The sequence below is a fragment of the Ambystoma mexicanum genome, chromosome 11 (assembly GCF_040938575.1).
Source record: "Ambystoma mexicanum isolate Mex_15411 chromosome 11, UKY_AmexF1_1, whole genome shotgun sequence".
NCBI classification, from domain to species: Eukaryota; Metazoa; Chordata; class Amphibia; order Caudata; family Ambystomatidae; genus Ambystoma; species Ambystoma mexicanum.
Window position 1 is genome coordinate 1,108,163,533 of NC_090934.1, and position 24,884 is coordinate 1,108,188,416.

General features: G+C 48.3%; 1 protein-coding gene across 1 annotated transcript in view; it reads left to right on the top strand.

Moving 5' to 3' along the window:
* Nucleotides 1–24,884, top strand: part of IDH3A (isocitrate dehydrogenase (NAD(+)) 3 catalytic subunit alpha) — a 456,350-nt gene that overhangs the window by 330,587 nt on the left and 100,879 nt on the right. Inside the window, exon 9 of the mRNA XM_069624412.1 lies at nucleotides 24,059–24,143. Within this exon, the coding sequence (XP_069480513.1) occupies nucleotides 24,059–24,143 (85 nt within the window). The remainder of the gene's footprint in view (nucleotides 1–24,058; nucleotides 24,144–24,884) is intronic.

Below are 24,884 nucleotides of genomic sequence, written 5' to 3' on the forward strand. Positions count from 1 at the left end.
AGGACACCTTCTCAGAAACTCCAATTCATCGAAGCAGTTCTGGATACATACTTGGGAAAGAGCTTGCCACCCAAGGTGAGGGATAAAGACATTCTTCAGATGGTCACCAAATTTCCCAGTCCTGACCTCAGGAACAAGGGACCGACAAGGGTGCGAAGAATGAGTCCCTTTTGAAGTCTCCAAGTCAGGTCTCTCTGACCCCCCTGGGCCAGCCCCTACTAAACCCTCAGCCCCATTCCCTTCACCACCTTTCCCTCCACCCCCCCCCCTGAACTCCAACAACCACTTGATCAAGACTAGCAGAAGATTTTTTATCTCGGCCATCTCAATGAGCACGAGGTGACTGGGACAGCTTGACAAATTTGCCGTTTCGACGGAAGGTGGGGCTGATGGACAATATTCACCTTTGGGGGGGTGTTTGGGAGCCCAAAGAGGGCTAAAACGGAGGAAGGAACTGGCTCCTGAGGCGACGTCAGGCGTGGACTCACTCACGTTGCCAGGCGGAACGCTGAGCGTCTCTCCCCCGCCCAGACCCGCTGAATCTTCACCCTCGGAATCCAGAGACCTGAGGACAGAGGAAACCGGGAGTGTGCATGGGGGTGTGCTTCCGGTTCAGAAGTAACCAATGGCAACTGCGGCACAGTGTCACCAGAGTTTGGCCCAGGAAGGGTCGGACCCAGAGGAGGAGCCAAAGGTGGGGCCCGAGGGAAATATGCTCCAGTCAGTTTTGAGATGCCCAGGGAAATCCTCTCACAGCGGTTGGCCAGGGTGTCCAGGAGAATGGCAGTGGCCACACAGTCAAGTCCCCCTCCAGGTGTTAAGAGGTTAACAGGGGGCACAGGTTCATCCAGAAAGGGGGTTGCCGAGCCAGATGTTGGGAAAGAGAACGAAACAAGACCACCAGTGACTCCATAGGGACAGAGTGGGGCCCTCGTCAGCGGGCTGGAGGTGCAGGGTAGCTTGAATGTGGAGTTCAGAGTCTCCCTCTTTGACACACCCAGCAGCCGGATACTGTAGGGCAGAGGCTCTATTCATGCAGAGGCTCCCAGAACAAGGTCCCATTCCCTGCGTGGCCCTCCTGGGCTGGAAAAAGGAAGAGAATGCTCCTGCAACACCCGCGCCCTTAATCCCTGCGGGCTTCAAACACTGCTTGGGGAGTCTACCAAATATGAGGAATACATGGCAGGACACAATCCATTCGAAGACGAGTTACTTTCGCCTGGTAACGTCCTTTCGCCGATGTTCCTCCCACGTATTCCTCAAAGCCCTCCCAGCCTACCCCACAGTATAATTTCCCTTGGTATTACAGCTTTCTGTCCTTCAATGCCGAGTACGGTCATTCCTGTGGTTATGTGGGTATTTCTGCTGTAGGTGAAAAAACAGAACTTAAGCCAACAGGCGCTGCACGTGCTATATATGCCTTCAATGACATCATCCTCGAGACAGCGGCCCTCGAGGGACATCGAGTGCATGCCATTGACGCACAGCGCCCTCTGCCGAAGCAGAATATTGAATATCAAAGATGAGTACTTGGGAGGAACATCCAGTCGAAAGCACGTTACCAGGGGTAAGTAACCTGTTCTTCTGACCCAACGTTGGTCCACACTGCAAGGTCTCTATGCTATCCATGGAGGCTCTCCAAGAAACAAAAAGCATGGATACGAACTAGGAAAAAGAGGCAGAATGTTTGGTTTTTCGATTGAATACTGATGAAACGGCTTGTCCGAAGAAACGTCTGCTGTAGCACTGATTATGAACATATACATGAACAGATTTACTTCAACATTACAAGAAATGATTGATAAGAAAGAGCATTACACTTGGATTACATCATGCATTCATAGCTTTCTGATTAATGCACTGGTCGCCTGCAGTAGTCCTCTACATGCCTTTATATAGTCAGTATGGAAAAGACCCACATTTTACACCCCTCTTTGGATCCAAATTAGGCATGCACAGGAGCACCATCCACACTACTACCCCTCTCCAATCCCAATCCACCCTCAATCCACCCTGTGAGTAGTCTCAATGCAAAACTGTATGTTCCTCAGGTAGTGATCATCTGGCTTTGCTAACTGCTGTTACCCATTGAAAGAACTATAGCAGCCCTTGTGAAGAGGACCTGCAGCCCCGTGTATCTCAAAGTCTGCCTTCATGGAGGTGAAATTGTATGGCTAGCTTCGCCATTGTACATTTTTCTCTTGTACTTGGATAGTTTGCAGGAAGGGACGATCTGTGTGGAGACCTTTTTTCAGGGCAGATGTTAGATGTGAGGAAAGAATGTGGTAGTGTGATGGCTTTGACGAGCCAGGGCCCCCTGGAAAGATGGCAGTGTCTACCAGTTAGGTTACGCAGTAGGCTTTTGGGTGGAGATCAAAAAGCACCCAGAGAGCTATCAGCACAGCTGAATAGAGTTAGATGGATGTTGCCCTTTTTCAAAAGATGCAATGACCCAGACTAGCCAATCCCTTCCAAAAAGGGCCCACATCTCCCTTATACATCTGGCAGCGAAGTGACCTCCCTGTCACACACAACCTCCTCTGAGTGTGCTCATACTAATGTTCCACTGAAAGCACAGTCTTGTTTAATGCACATCTTAAAATGTATGGCCTATGCCCAGTGAAGCACAGATTAAAGCAATGGCCTATGGTTGGAACATGCCAGTGTTTTTTCAGTGCTCTTACAATTCCAAAACTGTTCAGAAGCAAGTTGCATGGTCTGAGTACACAGATTATAGAGCAAGGGGTCTGGCATCCTTTTTAAAAAAAAAAAAAGGACCATGAAAATGTTGAGCAGTCAAGTCGTGGAAGCACAAATGGGGAATATAATCAAATTTGTTGAGCAGGGAGATAAGAGTGTTTGTTTATTTATTGCATTTATTTCAGCGCTCAAAGTCCTGAGGGATCTAGGTGCTGTTGCAATAAGTGCTTGTTCTCCAGCATGGGGTCTGGAATGCTCATGAATATTACCTGTCGTCAGGCTGGGAATCCTCGGTAAAAGAAAAAACAGCTTCACTTTTGTTTATAAACTGTCTTTCTCCTATAAATCAGTCAGTGAGTTCTGGGTCATACTCCTCCCCCCCCCCCCTGCTCAGCCAATGACTGCCCTCCCCCTAAACCCACCCTCTGGCAGCCATCTTGAGATTTTTACTGCACGTTCAAGTGTTGGGAGTCCTCGCGTTTTGCTCTTTGAGCTTTGTGTTTTTCCACGCTTTTTCGTTATGAAATCTGTTTTTTGTTCAATTAAGCCCGTATGCTCCATCGATTATCCATCCGATCAACGGGGACCCGTTTCCCGGCTTCATTCTTCGCCCCTCAACTTCTTGGAAGTTTCCAGAAGTCCATCAGGGCTACACTGTGCCTGATCATGTCGTAGGAGAAGGTTGGGGCTTCCCTCTTCAAGCTCTTCAAGCTCTGCACCAGCTGCGGTTTGTGGAATGTTTTCACGGAGGGAGAGCATTCCCAGTGCCTGTATTGTCTACACAAGATGCACAAGGAGGAGGAATTAAATTTACTGTGGCTTCTCCAAGCTCACGACGAAGGACCGGCACCCATTCTGGCACCATGGCTCAAGGCCAAGGCCTCTACCCCGGGTGGTCTACAGGGGCAGGCCTGATCCTGATCCGGCCATCCTGAGTGGGCTTCTAAGTCCTTTGAGGGCGCTCCATCCTTGGGGACACAAGACAAGGCCAAACACTGCTACTCTGCTTCCACAGTGGTCGCCGCGCAAGCGAGTCCCGCGACTGTCAGGAAGCATTCATCGTCTCCATGTGCCTCGAACTCCAGCCACCGCTCCAGCTCTTCATTGAGGAGAAATTCAGCTACCCCGGGGAAGCTGCGGGATAAGTCAGATAAGGCCAGGCAGGACAAGGTGTCTGTCCCGCAGGCCCAGGTGATCCAGGCCAAAACGTCCTCTGCAATCGAGATGCTTGCGTTGCCCTCTCGGCCAAGGGTGCCCCGGTGGCGGCCAGAGTGGCACTCCCTCCCAGACGGGAGGCTTCAGCCAGGCTGGCGGAGAAGACCCCGGAGAAAAGGATGCCGGACCTCAGCCGACCCCTCAGGACCCGAAGAGGGGAGTGGAAGAGCTACAGGGCATGGATATTTCATCGTCCAATGAGGAAGACGTTGTTTCCATCCACACCATCATGGAGGAAATGGGTGACTACAAGAACGTCAAGGAGTCAAAGGCCGGAGGTGGCGACGATGACAACTGGGCAGGGGCGACGACACAGGTGATGGACCCAGTGTTCCTGTCCCCCCAAGCAGCCAACAGGGATCTGTCACAGGATATTCTCTCGACCCTCCACAATCTGGTGTCGGAGATTCAGAAGAGGATGCCGACCGCACCGCCAGTGGCTCCACCGGTGGGGACCCCATTGTCACGGGCCACCTCCCCTGAAGAAAAGGAAGAGGCACCCTACGCCTCCATTCCAGCCATCACTACCTCCCCCTCCCCCCATGGAGACCGGGACAGAGAGCAACTATGAACACCAACGACGGTGGCCTCTCTCCGCCACCAAGGGCTTCTCTGCTGGTCAATGTGGGATCCTTCCATTCCATGATTGCCCGTGCGTCAGACTTTTTCAGCTCACCCCGGACGAGAAGAAAAAGGAAGGCTTCCTGTACCGACGCCAGGAGGTGAAGAGGAAATCTATTCTGTCGGTACCGCTCCTGGATGACGTCTGGTATGAGGGGCTGGCACTTCTGAAGAACTCCTCCTTGGCCCTAACGAAGAGCGACTGGCTTAAGAAGTACAGAGTGTCAGAGTCTGCACCCAAATGTCTGCGGCTGCAACCTTCGCCGGACTCTGCGGTCTCGTCTGCGGCAAGGAAGGAATCATCCAATCCGTTGTAGTCAACCTCGGTGCCCCCGTACGGCGAGGGGAAGAAGTTGGACGCTGTGGGACAGTCATTTAATCGGCAGTGATAAGGGTCAAGGCTGCCAAAGACTTGGCGATCCTGGCCAGGTACGACTGGGAGCTATGGTACAAGATGGCTCTGATCCTGGATTTCCTCCCTGAGGACAAGCGGGTAGAGGCAATGGAGATTCTTCAGGAGGGCGAAGTGGAGTTTAACCACGTCATCACTGTGGCCGTGGACATTGTGGACACAGGGTCCTGCCAGATGGGGAACAGGGTTTGCCTCCGTCGTCGTGGCTGGCTGAAGGCCACCGACTTCAGACAAGAGGTCCAGATGAGGGTCATGGACATGCCGTTAGACAATCTTTTCGGAAAGGCAGTCGACTTATCTCTTCAGGTCATCAAAGCCGACACAGAGACGACCCGTGCCCTCTTCACGCTGCAGCAGCAATGTCCATCCTTTTGTCCCTCAGGAGGAAAGTCGGGGAGGTTTTCGAAGAGTTTTGGTGGTGGATCGTCCTCTTACCGCCAACCCTCCCATTCCATGACCCAGGATGCCTACAGGGGTCGCTTGAAGGCCTTTAGAGGCGACCACTGTCTTTGTCAAGGCTCCCAGGGCGACGCGCCAGCTTCAACGCAGGACACAACCAGCCTAGATGTATGGCGTGAATCCACGTGGGAGGTCGGCTGGCGAACTTCATCAGCGTGTGGGAGAACATGTCCACTGATCGATGGGTGCTGGACGCTCTCATCCACGGACACACCTTGGCGTTTCAACAAAAGCGTCTGCGAATACCACCGGTGGCCCGACAGGAATAACACATCCCTCAGCTGCTGCTGGAAGTTTGGGAAAAGGGGTGAGGAACTGGTGCCGAAGCGACTCTGGGGCTCCGGAGTTTACTCAAGATAATTTCTGGTAAGAAAGAAGACCGGGGGCTGGAGGTCCATTCTCGATCTACGACGATTCAAAAAGTTCATCAAATCCCAGAAATTCAGCATGGTCATGTTGCAGCACGTACTCTGGCGACTGGAGGAGGGAGACTTTCTTTCGTCGTTGGATCTGTGTTAGGGAGAATTCTCTCTTTAGCCTGAATTTCCTAACCTAGTGAGTCCCCCAGCAGCTTTGCTGGATTTCTGGAGTTTTTTTCTCCTGCCAAGAGTGACTCTTTTTCTCCCACTCTTGGGCATGATTCATGGTATTCCTGTGATTGGTAATGTGTTTTATGGGATATGGGGTCCTTTACTCCATAGGGTCTCATGTGTTTTTCCTATGTGTGTTACACCGCACCCTCCGTGCAGTAACACAGGGGTGTCATAGTGACACCCCACCATAGACTCCATACCCTGGGACTGACTACTGTCTCCCAGGGCATGTAAAGTCACCATTGGCTTTACTAGTTCCAAATTATTAACAGAAACCAGTACAAACCATCATATTGTGGACATACTGGTCGGGGCAATTCAATTTCCCCTGGGTCTGTTAGTCGAGGGGGCACGTCTCCGTCCCCCCTGATCGAGTTTTGGCTGGTGGCAGTGGAAACTACTTTTTATATTCGACCGCAAATATTTTCCTATGGGATTTTCCCGTTGTTCGAGGCTACCAACTTTAATTATTTAATTCTCATAGCCTCGAACATACCGCCGGTTTATTTAATTAATATTAATTCTCCGGTTGGTATTTTTTACCAAGACTCGATTCAAAAATGGCGTTTGTGTTCTCTTCTGTGACTCCAACCCAAGTCAAGCCCTTTGTTCCACTTTTTGTTCTCCACAGAAGCCTCCAAAAGTGGTGCCACTCTGTCTGGGTACCACAGGGGGTGTGGGAGGGGGTTTAGGCACCCGGGACTGAGTTATCTTTGTAACTCAAGTCGCACTCTTGTGTGATTGGCCCACCACTTAGCATGTTTGATTGACGGCTAGGCTGAGTGAATGGGGGTATGCTGCATAAAAGCAGGGCTTTGGGGACAGGAACTTCAGAAGTCGCCACAGGACCTGAGCATCCGATGAGGGAGAAGCTGAGCCGACCTACCACGACGACGCCACCGGTGGATTTCTGCAGAACCGACTCACCACTTCCCGACGACAGAGAAGATCTCCCGGCTGAAGAGGCTTCTTCCCCTGACTGGTGGGCACAACCAGTTTTCCTTTCTTCGCACCCCAGCCCGGTTTGTGGTCGAACTGCTCGTCCCAAGCACCCCGGCAGCCGGATAGCCACTCACCACTGAACCGCGAATCACTGGACCGCTCCTTGTACCTGAGAAACTCCGCGGCTGGTTTCTTCCCTGGCAGTGCAACAGACTCCTGTCTTCCTCCACGACGAGATCCTCTCTTCCCCTCGGACGAAGCACCAACTTGCATCCGCTGCCAGGAACAACTGCCCCCCGCTGGAGCGTTCTCACCACTTTAAGGTACCGTGTCCGCCAGGCCTCCCTTTCTAAAGATTGCAACAAGGTAATAACTCCTTAACCTTCTGGTTTGGGCTGGCCGCTTTGACCCTCTAACTGGTCCCTTTCTTTGGTCCAACTCCTTTTTGAACCTTTACAAGACTTGTGCACTGCAACCGTGTGATCTTGGACACAATTCGTTTGGATCCTCTGAAGGTGGATCCGACCTCTTGAACTCTCACTTCACGGTTTTACTCTGCCTTCCTCTCTTGTTATGTTCTGGTAAGTGTTGGGATCTGTTTCAACTTGTTCTCTGCTCTTCTCTCCTTTTTTAAAACGAATTATTAGAGTGCCAGCTATGTTAAGCGCTCACCGCTGTCTGAAAATAAGTGGGGCTTTACTTAAGACTTGTCTAATATTCTTTTAAGGGAGTGTATATCTTTTAGTGACCGTGTTTTTGAATTGCTTACTATTAGTGCCTGTGTGTTTTTCTAGATGTGGTTTTAAATAAATAATTATCTCTCTTTTACACCAAGCCCTGGTCAGGGTTTACTTGTTCTACTGTGTTCTCTTGACCTATTGTGAATACTCTGTATACTGCCTAACTCTTCTTGAGGGAAGTCTGACTGCTCAGCCACAGCTACCAAGTAAATCTGCGTGGTACAGACTGCTACCAAGTGGGTTTACTGCCAAACGCCTGTAGTCCTAAATCTTTTGCAGTGGTCCCAGAGGGAACTGCACAGGTTTCTGCCTAACAATCTGGATGCCACGTACTTCCACGTCCCCATTCACGTAAAACATTGTAAGTTCCTGTGCTTCGTCGTGCAAGGGAAGCACTACCAGTTCAAGGCTCTTCCCTTCGGACTGATGCCGGCGCCCAGAGTCTTCACAAAGTGCCTGGCGCAAGTGGCGGCCGATCTACGGCTACAGGGAATTCATGTATACCCTTACCTCGACGACTGGCTCATCCGGGCAAAGTCGAATGACCTCGCCATCGGTCACACGGAGAGGATCGTCGGGCTGCTGAACGATCTGGGGTTCTCTGTGAATTAAGCAAAGTCCTGCATAACTCCATCGCAGAACGTGCTGTTCCTGGGGTCCAGGTTCAACACAGTGGCCCGTCTGGCGGCTCTGTCGGAGGAGGGGATAGCAGCCTTTTTGGGGAAAGTGCAACAGCTGTTGGCACTCAAGATGGCCACGGTGAGGACCATGAAGTCGCTGTTCGGCATGTGGTCTTGCATCTACCTGGTCCGGCTCTGAAGGTTGCGGATGCGACCACTCCAGGAGTTCTTGGATGCCCGTTGGATCCAAGTATCTGGAAATTTCAAAGATCGGATCGTGCTCGGCGAGGAGTTCCGTCGAGCGATAAGGTGGTGGGGCATGCACTCCAACATCGCCGGGGGCACAGACTTCCAGAGCCCTCCATACCAGCAGACTGTCACGACAGATGCCTCGCTGGAAAGATGGGGAGCACACACCGGACGTCTCCATGCCAGAGGAATGGGGCTGCCGGAGGAGAAGGCGCTGCACATCAATGTCCTAGAACTACAGGCAGTGTTTTGGGCCCGCAGGTCAATCCTTCCGTCCCTCAAGGGCAAAGGGGTGAGGGTCTTCACGGACAATACCACCACACTGTTTTAAATCCGGAAGCAGGGGGGCACCAGGTCCCCGGCGCTCTCCAGAGAGGCGCAGGAGTTGTTGCACTGGGCCGTCGCCCATGGGATGTTCCTCATTCCCTTTCACCTGGCACGAGTAAAAAACACTGTCGCCAACTCCCTCAGCAGGGAGCTTCGTGCTTGTCATGAGTAGGAGCTTCGGCAGGATCAAGTGGACAATCTCTTCCTCAAGTGGGGCAATCCCCAGATCGTACTGTTCACGACGGCGACAAACACCAAGTGCCGAAGGTTCGCCGCAGGTTCCCCCAGATGGGGAGCATGGGGATGCATTCCCCTTCCCCTGGGAAGCCATGTTTCTGTACGCTTTGCCTCCGTTGCCGCAGCTGCTACTACGAGTCATCAGTCAACTCGGACAGGGCCAGTGGGGGATGATCCTCATCGCACCAGCGTCAACGAGGCAAATCTGGTACCCAGACCTTCTCAGCATGTCAGCGTCCCATCCAGTCAAGCTACCAGTGGTCGCAGATCTGCTCGCCAGGGAAGGCGGTGCAATCCTGCACCATGATCTGGGATCGCTGAACCTAAAGGCCTGGCTACTGCAGCATTAGATTTCAGTGGGCACGAGATGCCTGCGGACTGCAGGGAAGTCCTCACCAAGGCAAGGGCGTCAACGACTGTGAAGTGCTATGGACACAAATGGAAGCGTTTCACGATCTGGTGCCGGTCGCAGAAGATTAACCCTCCCAAGGGTCAAGAGCCCCCCCAAGTCCTTCCATACTTGTTATCATTGGCGGAGTCGGGGCTGGCGCACGCCTCCATCAAGGTGCATCTGGCGGCTATCTCCCGCTACACCAGATCTCCGGGATGGTTTATTTTGGTTGCGCCGTCTAGTGAAGGATTCATCAAAGGATTGTTCTGTTAGTTCCCGCCAGTGAAGGCTCCTGCCCCAGCGTGGGAACTCAAAGTGGTGCTGACTAGGCTCATGGGTGGGCCCCATTCGAGCTGATGCATCAGGCGCCACTTAAGTTCCTGTCTCGGAAGACAGCTTTCCTCTTGTCCATCATCTCTGCCAGGAGAGTAGATGAGATACAGGCTCTGTCCTGCAAGCAACCTTACTTGATTTTCCATGAGACAAGGGTGGCGCTTCGGACGCACCCCTCCTTCATGCCCAATGTTCCGTTGGAATTTCATCTCAACAAGCCCTTGGTGTTACGTGTGTTTTTTCTGACACCTTTGTCGCCGGCTGAAAGGACTTTGCACTTGCTGGATGTGGCCCGAGCGCTGACGTTTTATGTGGCCCGCACAAAGAGTTTCCGCAAGACTTTTCAGCTTTTTTTGAACTTTGGTCCTGTAAACCATGGGAAGGCATTGTCCAAGGCTTCCATCTCCAGGTGGCTCTCCAGCTGCATCACTCATTGTCACTGGATGGTGAACCGACCGTTGCCTGGCCGTCTGAGAGCCCAATCTACCTAAGCAATTGCTGCTACGACAGCGTTCCTGTCTGGTCTGCCCCTGCTGGACATATGCAGAGCTGCTACGTGGAGGTCTTGCACACCCTTCACAAAATTCTACTGCATCAACAGGGATTCCAGGGAGGAGTCCAGAGACGGCCAAGCATTGCTACGCAACCTGTTCGCTTGAAGGTGAGCCTGGTAAGGAGGTAAGAGTAATTGCTTCTGTTGAGCCTTGCCACCTCCCGTGGTTGTGTATGTATGTACTGCTATGTTTTCTTTTTCATGAGCATGTGAATCCATGCCAAACCCCATGCTGGAGAAGGAAGAAGTTACTTACCTGGAACTGTTGTTCTCCAGCATGGGTCTGGCATGGATTCACATGCAAACCCTCCCTCCTGCCCCTCTGCGGCTCTTCTTGATCATACTGCCACTTTATGTACTACCAAATCTGAAGATGGCTGCCAGAGGAGGGGCTTGGGGAAAGGGCTGTCATGGCCTGGGGGCAGTATGACCCAGAGCTCAGTGATTGATTTATAGGAGAAAGGCAGTTTGTAAGTGAAAGTGAAACTGTTTTTTCTTTTCCTGAGGACTCCCAGCCTGATGACTGGGAATATTCATGAGCATGTGAATCCATGCCAGGGCCATGCTGGAGAACAACAGTTACAGCTAAATAACTTGTTCCTTACAATTTGTAGGTACAAGGACACACATGGGAATTACAGCATAGTGTCGGTAGGTGAAAGCAAACATGGACATGCCTCGCCTCATGTTACAGGTGGCTACAACAGGCATGCAGACATCATAGAATGTCACTGCGAACACTAGTAATCACTCATAAATGCCTGTCCAATACGGCTCCAAAATACTTGGCTGATGTGTTCACCAGGAGCCAATCTACTAGACCTACCAGATCTAATTATTTACACCGCCTGAACATTCCAACATTCAAATTACAAAAGTCAGGGGGGGATCCAGCTTCCCTGTACTAGCAGCCAAACTGTGGAACGCTTTGCCTAACACTCAGAGCAGAACCATCCTTCTGGTCCTTCAGAAACAGTGTAAAAGCTTGACTCTTCACTCAGCAAAACTATCTTGCACTCCCTGCCACTCTGTACTAATTACTCAGTGCCTTCTCCTGCAACCTTGTCCGGACATGGTATGTACCTCAATTCAATTGCTATATAATTGGTATCGGTATTTGTATGTAATTTAAGTCAATTTCTATCTGCCTTGTATCTGCAACTTTGTATTCAAGTAGAAGCGCCTACATACCTGCGGGTTAAATGCGCTCTACAAATAAATAAACAAATTAAACTAAATAGAGACAAAATAGATGCAAGTATACAGACTGGCAAAGCTTCACCTCAATTAATGGGGGGCTATATCAGGCATGCAGAATCATAGAGACAAAATAGGTGCAATTATGGAGACTGGCAAAGCCTCACCTCATGTTACGAGGGGGACTACATCAGGCATGCAGACATCGTAGGGCCCGGATAGGTGCATGTATACAGACTGGAAAACCCTCACCTCATGTTACCGGGGGGGGGCTACATCAGGCATACAGACATCATAGGGACTACATTGGTGCAAGCATGGAGACTGGCAAAGCCTCACCTCATGTAACGGGGGGGCTACATCAGGCATGCAGAATCATAGGGACAAAATAGGTGCACGTATACAGACTGGCAAAGCCTCACCTCGTGTAACAGGGGGGCTACATCAGGCATGCAGACATCATCAGGACCGGATTGGTGCATGTATAGACTGGCAAAGCCTCACCTCATGTTAATAGATATGTCAGTGAAAAGAGTAATTGTGTGGAAATGGAAGTGTGTGGAGAGGACTAGACAATAGAAGATATATGATCAGTTGCATATGTTCAATGTTTACAACAGAAGACCGTGTTGAGACTACATACAAGACTATCATCTTCGCCCTCTGGTTGTTTCCTCGTTAGTTGCGGGATCTATGGACTACTGTAACTCTCTATTTTGCTGAACCTGCTTATCTGCTTCAGATTATTTAAAATTCGGCAGCATGTATGGCCGTAGGAGCTCCCCCGCCTTGCGTCTGCCTCTGCCATCCTCGGACATCTACATTCGCTCCCGGTGGCTCAGCGGTTTAAATTTAAAGCACTTTGCCTGGTCAACAAAGCTTTTTATGGTAGAGGGTCGGAGTATCTGCAGCTTAAATTCGGTCTGCTGCAACCTTGTCACACCGTAGTTCCTCGGTTTAAGGGCTCGCCTGGGGCGTCACACTTTTTCAGTGGCCGCATCTTCTCTTTGGAACATTTTGCCCCCCAAGCTTTGTGCACTGGATAATCGCCTGTTTTTTTGCTGCACACTTAAAACTGTTCTCTTTTTGGCCTAACGTGGGTTTACATTTTTCTCTCATTTATCTTTCTGCTTCCTCTTAGTCTGTTGTCCAGCCCCATGATGCCCTAGCTGGTGATGGACCGCACTTTATGAAAATTCATAACGTAGCATAGAAGATGGTGGATACTTGCTCGTTAACATGAGAAGGAATGCAGATGAGGCAAAAGACTAGATGCATCCTAGGATACTGTAGGATCTTAGGAAGTGGGGACAATATCAGTGATAATACTGTTCAATTGCTTGCTAGAGGGCAAGAGCCCCCATTAAGTTGGGAGCATAGAGAAGACTGACAGTAACAGGTCCGCCAGCTGGATGATGGCGGTGGGACAATTAAGAGAATCCCTTCTAAAGAAAAGGCCATTTTGTCCGAGTGGCCACACTAAATCAGAGCATGTGCTCTACTTGGAAATCAGTTAAAACCACCTTATGATGGGAGTTGGGTGGATACATTTAGATTTTAGCTGGATTAATGGTAAGTGGCGTCGTTTCCGAGGAAATGGAAATTCCGTACTGCTGGAACTGCTTCTCTCAGGTGCCCTTCAATGCATCGTAAATTATATCGGCGAGGAGCTTGTAGCTAAGGATCGCCTGCTAGCAAAAGATGCAAAGGAATAACTTGATCGTAATGGCAGACAAAGTGAGTGAGAAAAGCCGGGAGAGCGATCTAGGCAATTCTAGCTTAAGTTCACTGTAGCCAAATGCAAAGTCACTTAGAACCCTGAAGCACATCTTTCTCTCTTTGGCCAGTGCCGCTGTATCAGTAGCATTCTTTCGAGTGGATTGTGTCCTCCAACGTATTCCTCATCTTTGATGTATTCCATCAGCTTCAGATGCTTCGGACGAAAAAAAAAATTCGGCAGAGGGCGCCGTGCATCGATGTCGTTGAGTCGATGGTCCCTCGAAGGCCTCCGTCGAGGGTGACGTCATTGGGTGTATAAGTAGCACGCGCGGCACCCGTTGGCCTCAGTTCCGTTTTTCCGCAGTGTACGTTGCTTCGGAGATTCGGCACGCCTCGACTTTGTGAAGAAAGAATAAATAACGAAATATGTCTTCGTTATCGACGCCGACCATGACCCCGAAATCGGGTTTCAAGAAATGTAAAACGTGCGGCTCAAAAATGTCGATTACCGATCCGCACCGAGAGTGCTTATGGTGCCATGGAGAAGGCCACGACATGGAGGCCTGTACGAAGTGTCAAGCGATGACTGGGAAAGCCTTGCAAAAGAGGAGGGGAAAACTGCAGGTAGGTCGTAAATCCGACCGAAAAGCTTCTAGCGTCAAGTCGAAGTCCCGTGAGGAGAAATCTCCTCGACGCGAAAGGCATCGGTCTAGGTCCCGAAGCGGTTCCCATCGCTCGTCTTCGACGAAAAAATCGAAGCAACAACGCCACAGATCCCCCTCCACTTCGTCTTCGGACGAATCCCCAAAAAGGATGAAATGTCCCATAAAACATTCATCCGTGGAATGGGAAGCATTTTGAGTAAAAATGATGGAGGTGTTCGAGAAAGCGAAGCCTCGGTCCGCGCCTTCCTCGGAAGCCGGCCGAGAGCTTTATCGCTCTGACACTCGCGCCCTCGAGCCCGGCTGATCGAAGGAGGAAGGGTAGAGAACCTTCTAGGACGTTGAGTGAAAAAGATCGCTCGAGTCGACCGCTCGAGGTCACCAACGCCGTCCGAGACCGAACATACCTCGAAGGGCAGGTCTTCGAAGAGTGCCTTGGCCCCCCCCAAACCGATGCCGTCAAAGTTGGGTACTACGTCGACGTTATCGATGCCTTTGTCGACGGCGAAGCCCTCGATGCCGAAACTTCCAGCTCGACAAGATCAGCTAGGAAGAGAGAGAGAAAAGGCTAAAACACCTGGGTTGCATTCAGGACCCATTAGCACTCCTCTACCTCCTCCAGAGAAGGTTTTCAAGCCTCTGCCTAGGAAGGAGTTTTTCAAATCTTTGATCTCAATTTTTGATGAACAAGAAAGATCCGATGAGGAAAATGTACCTTTTGTGCTTGAATTTGGTACTCCAAATGATCCTGAATGCCTGATTTCAGAGGAAAGCAGGATGAAGGATTTGGTTGAATCATTACACAATGCAAGTGGTAGTGATACGTCCCCAGAAAATGAATTTGGTAGACCAGAGCCAGGTGAACATGCAAACCCATCATACCGTCAGTTAATGACTAAGGTAGTAGATTATTTGGGCTGGGCCAGGCCTACAGCCCAATTTGTCCAAGATGATTTTACAGACATACTGGACCATGGTCCTACTGAAGACCCAATTCTGCCTTTCCATGTGGCCTTACAAAATAGGGTGGCCAAAAATTGGGAGACGCCGGATTCTATTCCTCCAGTGAATAAATCCCTTACTTCAAAATGCCACCCTGCCAGCAGCGACCCCGGCCATCTGTCTAAACATCCCACTCCCGAAAGTTTAGACAGACAGGCAGCCACAACTTCTAACAAACTTGCGTACCCGTCTATCCCTCCAGACAGGGACGATAAGCGTGTGGATGGCTGGGTGCGGAAGGTATTTTCAGCTGGGAGCATGGCATTAAAATCCGCCAACTCCCCAGGTGCCTTGGTAAAGTTTTCGTACACTCTTTGGGAGTGCATTGCAATGGCGGCAGAGCACATACCAGAAGGGGAAGAAAGGGAAGGATTCCTAGCCATTGTTAGAGATGGAAAGGAAGCTATGCAGGAATCCCTTGAATCTGGTTCGGACACTGTTGATAGTGTGAGCAGGTCCATGGCTACTAGCACAATAATGCGTAGATTTGCATGGTTACAGAAGTCGGGTTTTGCACCAGATTTACAGAACCGTCTTCTGAACATGTCCTTTGACGGGTCTCACCTTTTTGGCAGCAAGGCGGACGAGAGCCTTGAGAGGTTGCAGACCTCAAAGGCAGCTGCTAAGTCATTGGGAGCTGCTATCAGGCAACCTCAGCCCTTTCGTACGACAGATCAATCTTGGAGGGGACAATCCCATCGTTACTACTCATATGGAATACCGAGAGGAATGGCCAGTCAAAGGGGTCAAAGAAAGGCCACTCGCGGTGGACGAGCAAAACGTCCAAAGCCAGCTCCATCTACAGCCTCTTTGCCATCGGCGGCTGCAGCAACCGCTACAAAAACACTTTGAGGACTTGCAACACAAAACACCTGTAGGAGGCAGGCTGACACAGCATCTGCAAGAATGGCGAGCCATTACTTCAGATGTTTGGGCTCTAGAAATAATAGCCCAAGGTTACTGTCTTCCTTTTCTAACGCAACCTCAAAGCAATCCACCAGGGAGACACCCTTTGACGTTTCCAGACCCGCTCCTACAGCAGGAAGTTCTAACCCTGCTGGAGAAAGGTGCTATAGAACCGGTACCTGCAGCGCAGAGGAACATGGGATGGTACTCCCCATATTTTATGATCCCCAAAAAGGACGGAGGACTGAGACCCATCCTGGACTTAAGACACTTGAACAAGTTCCACGGGAAGGACAAGTTCAAGATGGTCACTCTTTCTCAGATCCTTCAGGCCCTCCAGCTTCAGGACTGGTTGGTGTCTTTGGACCTACAGGATGCTTATTTTCATGTGCCGATTCCTCTCAAGCACAGAAAATACATAAGGTTTGTGGTTGGCGACTCACATCATCAGTTTCGAGTCTTTCCATTCGGATTGACCTCCGCCCCGAGGGTCTTCACCAAATTGATGGTAGTAGTGGCAGCACACCTCAGGAGAGGGGGGGGGATTCATGTCTACCCCTATCTGGACGATTGGTTGATCAGAGCACGATCTGGCGAACAGGCACTGGATCACCTGAAAGTCCCCTGCCACTTCCTCCACAGTCTGGGCTTCTCCCTCAATTTCAAGAAGTCACAAATGACACCTTCTCAACGGCTCCAATATATAGGTGCTGTGTTAGACACGTCCCTGGGAAAGATCTCGCCTCCCAGTTCGAGGGCTCAAGACATTCTTCAGATGATTTCCAAATTCCAAAACGCCCAAAATCTTCAGGCTTACGACTTCTTAAGGTTGCTCGGCCTCATGGCATCCTGCATTTTTCTGGTGCCAGAGGCACGCCTGAGAATGAGATCCCTTCAATGGGCTCTAAAGACTCAATGGTCCCAGTTCTCAGGTCGAATGACAGATCTTCTCCATATTCCGTACAAAGTTCATTGGGATCTTCTATGGTGGACTTGTTCAGAGAATTCTGAAAGGAGAACCCTTTTGGCAACCATGGCCGGAGATTACAGTAGTGACGGATGCCTCACTCAAGGGGTGGGGGAGCTCATGCCAACGATCTGACAATCGGCGGTCGTTGGTCTCTATCGGAGTCCAAACTACATATCAATCTTTTGGAGCTGAGAGCAATCAGACTAGCGCTAAAGGCTTTCCTGCCATCTGTCAGAGGGAGGAATGTCCTGATGACGATGGACGACACAGTGGCCATGCATTATCTAAACAAAAGTGGAGGTGTAGGGTCACTACCTCTGTGCAGAGAGGCAATGCAGCTCTGGTATTGGGCAATTCGAGAAGGAATCTCTAACAGCAGTTCACCTAGCCGGGGAGGAGAATATGACGGCAGATGTTCCGAGCAGGCAGAGCAGTGTCCCACGAGTGGGAACTGGCTCAGGAAGTCATTCTACAGATCTTCGCCCTTTGGTGGACCCTCAGGTAGACCTATTTGCGACCAGTATCAACCGAAAATGCAAAAGGTATTGCTCAAGGGAATTTCCCCCGAGAGGAGCACTGGGGGACGCATTTGTGGTGGAGTGGAATTTCTCACTATTGTATGCGTTCCCTCCGATTCCTGTCATTCCTCGGGTCATCAGGAGACTGAGATGGTTCGGAAACCGTATTATCCTAATTGCCCCGGATTGGGGCCAGGAGAACGTGGTACCCGGACCTTCTAGACATGTCCATCTCTCCTCTTCCTCAGAGAGAGAACCTTCTCTCTCAAATGGATGGTCAGGTTCTCCACCCAGAGGTCAAAACGCTCAACCTTCATGCTTGGTATCTGAAAGGATGAGATACAGGGATTGGAACCTTCCAGATGACGTTATGGAGGTGTTGCTTTTGGCAAGAAGACCAGCAACAAAGTCTCTATACCGTTGCCGTTGGAAAAAGTTTTGCAACTGGTGCAGAGAAAAGAATGTCGATCCTTTATGTTCTATTCCGGAATTACTATATTTTCTTCTGACCCTAGCACATAGAGGTCTGAATGTTGGAACCATTAAAGGTTATCTTGCGGCGCTTTCCATCTTCAAGCGCTCGCCGGAAGAATGCTCCTATTTCAAAATTCCTTTGATTGTACCATTTTTAAAAGGACTCAATAATGTGTTTCCTCCTCACCCATTTCAAGTACCAATTTGGGATCTCAATTTGGCCCTAAAATTCTTAATGTTTGCTCCTCTTGAGCCTTTGCACACGTGTCCATTAAGATTCCTAACATGGAGAACTGCTTTCCTAGTAGCTTTAACATCTGCAAGAAGAGTGAGCGAATTGCAGGCACTGTCTTCTGCGCCACCCTATACTGTGTTCTATAAGGACAGGGTTGTTTTGAAGGTTAAACCCTCATTTTTACCAAAAGTGGTATCTAGTTTCACTTAAATCAAAAAATTGTATTACATGCATTCTATCCTCCACCCCATCCTAGTAAGGAGGAGGAAAGATTACACAGATCCAAAAAGAGCTTTACGCTTTTATATCTCTAGGCTTTCTAGGCTTAGATTGGACAACCAACTGTTTCTTGGCTACACAGGAAAATAATTGGGTCAATCAGTAACAAAACAGACAATATCACGCTGGATTGCATTGCTGAATGCTACAGACTGGCGGGAAAAGACCCAACAGAAGGTTTAAGGGCTCATTCCACCAGGGGCATCGCTTCGTCTACAGCCCTGCAAAGAGGTGTTCCTTTAAGGTCTATTTGTGAAGCAGCGACTTGGTCATCGCTGCATACTTTTTCAAAATTCTACAACCTAGATGCTTCCCAATCTAAGGAGTTTAATTTTGGTAGAGCAGTCCTATACTCAGCCATCTGAAAACATGTTTAAAAAAATCTAATCCCTCCTCCATAAGAATTATCCTTACTGCTTTGGGAGTCTATCAAATATGAGGAATACATTGGAGGACACAATCCACTCGAAGAAAAAGTTACTTACCAACTGGTAATGTTCTTTCAATTGGATGTTCCTCCAATGTATTCCTCATCGCCCTCCCAACCTACCCATCTGTAGATTTTTCCCAGGCTGTTGCCACTCCAACTCTCGCAAGGCAAAATACCTGTCTACTGGCACAGTCTGCACAATGGAAAATCGATAATGAAAGGGGGAAAAACAGAACTGAGGCCAACGGGTGCCATGCGTGCTACTTATACACCCAATGACGTCACCCTCGACGGAGGCCTTCGAGGGACCATCGACTCGACGACATCGACGCACGGCACCCTCTGCCGAAAAAAAAATATTCCGAAGCTGCTGAAGCTGATGGAATACATCAAAGATGGGGAATACGTTGGAGGAACATCCAATTGAAAGAACGCTACCAGTTGGTAAGTAACTTGTTCTTCTGTGAAAACGACCTGTCTACTACATTTTAAATGCTGGAACATATGATGCTAGTTCCCAAGTTCCTGGACTGGTTGCCTGCTGCCGTCTCTGTGACTGTAATTGAGACACTTTGTGCGCAACAATAGGCATCTACCATCATCGACTAGGTTTACACAAGATGAACACATGCCCCGCAGAGATTTCCGATCATTGGCAGCCCCTTTTTAATCGCATTCATCGATAAAAAAGTTCAGACATGATGGGAGGACCTGCAGCTTTTGGACTTAACACCTCTAGAATATTCTTCCAATGAAATACGTTGGAATTGAAGGTTTGCTTGTTTTTCCTAAATTATCTGAAGTCTTTTCTATCAAGCAATTAGTACTAGATATTGGGCTTTAGTCATAGAACCAAGTGTTTTTATTGACTCATTCTTTTGCAGTCCCCAAAGTCCACTGCGTGGAGAAAGTGCACCTTCCAAAACCAACGTAGCTTGGTGCTCAGAAACCGCCTGCAGCAGCACTAAGTGGGAGTAGCTAAACTCCTCAGGATCAACAGGAGGGTGGTGGAGCGCAATGTTGGAGGATCAGATAGTTGCATAATTCAATTTCAAGCTTTTCCATACATTGACAAAAACGCAGGTCGCATTAACAAACTCGGGCAATTAATATCCAAAATTTCAAAAATTAAATCCTCATAGAAGAAACAGTGATCTGACCTCAAACCTATGCCTCCTAAAAAAGACATTTGTTTAAAATAAAAAGGTGATACTGCATAAAACATTGTCATGACACAGCTAGATTTCAGTAACTTGATTGCTCCTCTACTAGTTATAATATGGTAAGAATTGAGAATCGGTTTCCAGCACTTGTGTCTAGGACCTTGATATAAAGGGCATTCAAACAAAAAATGCAATGGGCCTCATTACGAGGTTGGAGGTAGCCTTAACAGGCTATTCTGGCCCTGTCGGACCCGGTAATTGCCCTTTCGTGGGTGCCGGGCCCGGTACATCCCCATTACCATATGAGCCCCATAGGGCTCAATGGGGATGGGGAGGGTGGTAGCACCGTTAGTAACGGCACCGCTGCTACCATCATGTTCTGCTTGCAGGTGCCGGTACGGCCACCAGGTCAGACATGGTGGCTGCAAGGGCACCCGCGAGCAGAACCCCTAGTATGGCGGTACGGTAGCAACTCTGCCGGTAGTGATACTAGCGCTGTTGTTGCCTTACAGCCATACTTGTAATGAGGCCCAATATGTCTTTATGACGTGGTTTGCAGAGGGGGCATTTAGGTGTAAAGACAGTACCCCCAAAGGTGGCTAACCGCAATATGCCTAAGCAAACTTTTGCATATAAGATTTGTTCACGTATTGGATAGGGAAAATCAGGATAGAGTGCCATGCCCAGTAGAGTTTTTACCCCCATGTATTTAGATGACAGATGGCAAGAGAAGCCTACATCTCTAGTTTATCCAACAGAACCTAATCTTAAAAAGCAATCTCTAGAAAATGCACCAAATTTGGTGGGTTCATGCTAAATAATTTCCAGACCTATGTCATAGAGCATATGCCTAACATATTTAAACTAGGGCAATGAGTTGCCTCATTGGTCTGCAGAACATCATGGATACCCTCTTTATAAAGAGCTGGGGCTTCTGAGTTCCAGATTTTTAACCAAAAAAACAAGGGTTTTAGCATTATTTCATTATTTTGTGTATTCTGTGGCAATCTGGAGAGCAAGTGCAATGATTATTTGCATGTGAAGAGGTACTTTGGCAAGATCTGTTGGAAAAGGCACCAGAAAAATAACGCCAGATTGTAGTCGGTCACCAAATCGGTTCATGATTTGAACCATATATCATATATAGACGTATGATCATTTAAATGTACATAGAAGAAAATAAGTAGAGGGAACTGATGGTGTGAATGGACATAAGGTGTATTGCATGAGGCAGGCATTCCAATGGGAAGACGACTGCTATAGCTATAGCTCATGCACTGAGACTAGAGGAGATGTTGCTAGGCCACATTAAAGTGTATTTTTTCAGTTTCATATGCAGTAAATGAGCAGAACGATCTAAAAATAAAAAGTGGCCAGTAAAGAAAGGTTTTTTTAAAAAGTCTGAACTCCCTAGAGCAAGGATCGGGGTAAGTAGAACTGAGTGTGCAGGGGAAAGGGTGTGACCATGCAAGGGAAAAAAGGATTTATTGTAAAAACATCAACTCACTAAGGTTAGTAGGAGCGGGCTGAACATTACCAACATTCTCAGTACTAACACGGGTCCTCGGCTACCAAACACCTATGTAAATGTCAAGAATCTATGAACATAGCCGTTTTATTTCGCATTGCTTGTATGTTGATCACATAACTATTTTAAAGCACTATTGAACCATTGGGGACAAGCACACACTGCAAACACATGACATTAATCACCAGCAACTTTACTTTTTTTTTGTTTTTTTTGTTTTGGGCGCTTGTAACTGTTAACCTTTTCTGAATACATTGAATTGAGTGATGTGAATGTTTTCTGCATCTGCGGGCCATTTCACACCATTCACACATATGAGCGCATGTTTGTGAGTTCATGGATCATGGAGATGTCCACATTAGATGTACGTAATATATTTAGTTTTTATTTCACAGCAGGCTCCTGACCCAACTCTGTTGCTGTTGAAGGGGTTATGAATGCTAATTTGCTCCTGTTATTTATTGTGTTCCATTAGAAGTGGGACTCTGAGCATGCAATACATTAGATAGCAAAAGATCATTTGGGTGACTAACTCTTAACGGGAACGTATTGGTCATACAATGAGAGAAAACCATTGAACGTGGCAGAATGAGTCAGACATGGGAATGGATGGGTGTGTACGAAGATATGTGGCCTAGCAAGATTCTTGCATTTAAGAACTGTTTACACATGCACAATTGGAACCGCTCTTTACCTTTATAAGCTTAAAATATTCAACGCACAGATGGAAAGATTACATACTGCATACCTCAAATGTTTTACACTTCTCGTGTGATGTTATTGTGCACATCACCCCCATAGTTGTCTTAAAGAACAAAGCCTTGTTTGTGTAGATGTGAGTTGTGATACCGCACAGGGTGGCAACTGGACCATGATCTGTGGAGTGAAAAGGATAAGGGTCTAAGGAGAGTGAGAAAGAGGATGAGAAAGTCAGGCAGACCAAAACCTAAAGACAATATGTACAGAAATGTAGTGAACAAGGGGAGCTGTGGTGTTCCCGCCCTTTTGTCGCTATAATGGCATCAGGAAAGCGGGGGACAAAGAAAGTTTGAAGAAAAAAGAAAGAAAAGCACCCTGCGGCGGAAGTTCCGTCCCTAGATTGGGAGGCAGAATTCACGTCGCAGGGTGATCACTGGGGTGAGGGAGAACGGGCAAGTTTGGACAGCAGAGGTAAGTATTAGTGTCAGGAAGGTGGAGGGAATGGGTATAGCAGGCGTGGGTGATGTTCGTGATTATTGCCATTATGAACATTTCGAATTTGTAATTTTCGGATTCAAAATGTTCATAATCAAAATAATCATGGACATCCCTCCTGAGCTACTTTGCTGTAGCTGTTGCCAGTCTGAGTGCATACTTGGAGGATCTTCAGCTCATGGAACAGGACACTTGCTCCTGCATTTTCAACCTTCTCGCTTGAATGGAAGCTGTGCTGGGCCTGCTCCTGTGTTAATCTCCTGAAGATCGCCGGTTGCCGCCTGACCGTGGTGACTCCCGTTTCAACACTCCTTCAATCACTGGAGGTGTCCTGAGGTGGTCTGCCCCACAGAAGTCTTAATGTTCGTCTGTTTGGGTGTACTACTGGAAGCTGTCTGTAACCGATTCCAAAGTATTGCAACTAACCAAAACTAAATCCCGATGTTGAAAGTGATCTCTGCACCTGAGAGCCCTGGGCCATCCTTGACCGGACCAACCACGGAACAGGTTTTTCCCAATGGATTCCAGAACACCAGCAGCTTTCTCTGGACGAATCGCAGTCAGAGGGGCATGCTTACATACATGTTTCTTTACCCCTTGTTCTCCTAAAGTGTTACATGGGTGAAAATGTCCTGTCCCTAAATCAATCTTTTTTGACTGGTTGGTGGAGGCCTGGTCACAGATCCCTTCCTATCACTATCCGAAGGACTGGGATTGAGTGATTCTACTTTCCTGAATTTTAACTTTTTGACTCTTATTAATCATAACTACTGGTACGTCCAATCGATTTATAGACATACCATACTTTATGGCCTCAAACAATCTTAATTGGGTTTGACTAAACTCTGTGTGTCCTTGTACACCATGTTAGAGTGGCCTCCCAACCCCCAAAGGTCTGATTTTGTAGAATCTATCAACACTCGCTGGTGTGGTATACTTGTAGGTCTGTCTCTGAGGGTTGATTGTGTGAGTACTTTAAGGTAGAAAAACACAGAGGAGTCACACGGTTAGTGGAGTAGAGGGCGCTCATGGGTGGTTGGGTTACGCAAAGGCTCCTCTTGGTTCCGGATTCTTGTTCAAGTTGAATTGAAAAAGGTTGAACGGTTGTCTCTGAATGAACGGTTCTTATTGTTCTAGTTCAGTTTATTAGTGTGGTGTGACCGACCTGATGGAGCCTCATCTCTAAAACTAAAACAATACTTGCTTTAAAATCACAAAAAGCAGAGACAAAAGAAAATGGTACATTTGACTGCATCATTTTCTATGTGTACCCAGGCACTGTAGCGTTAATAAATGTTAACAAAATGCTTGTGGAAATAGTGTGCTAAATGTTCAAAGCAATGTTACGTCATTTTGATAAGTGAACTTTTTATTCTCTTGTCTTTTCAGTGACTTATGTGCAGGTTTAATCGGGGGACTTGGAGTCACACCAAGTGGAAACATTGGCGCAGAAGGTGTCGCCATTTTTGAATCGGTAAAGTGTTTTGTTTGTGATAATATTCCCAACGTTCTGTGTACTTCTCCGGCAAAGAGGACAGCATGCGTACCATTGAATTTTATATAAGTCATCATATACTTTCCTCATCAGGACCCTTATTAAAAATTCAGATTAATTCACCATGTGGTATCTTCTCTGTAGATTTCCACTTTGAGACTCTGCCACCCTGTACATCTTTTCCACTAACATTCTTCTGAAGGCATGGCTACAGGCATGCCCATTGTACCTATGACATGCAGCGTGTAGCAGGTAACACTGCAGTGGTGTCTTTCACACTAGAAAAAAACATTGCATCTTCTGCCCCTGGGGGCAATATATTTTGTAGAGACTGGTGAAAGTAGGGGTTTGTTGGATGACCTATACTTTGAATCGGCCCCAAGTGTCGATTGGGCGGGCTGCATACTTGTCCATTGTTCTTCCGTATCATTAGCCCACACAACGTCTCTCAGCCAAAGATCTTTAGTGGGGAGTTGTACACTCATCCACCACAGCAAAATACACTGCTTGGCAAGGAGGAAACACTGGTTCACAAATTTGCTCATGCAGCCCAGAGTGGGTTAAAAAATATGAAACGGGTGAAGGATTTGCAGACTTGCCCATCATTTCCGACAGTATCATGCATACATCCCTCCAAAAAGGTGGAGCAATGGACAGTCCCATATCGTGTGGAAGTATCTGGCATTTGCACTGTAACACTGGGGACATGCACCCACTCAG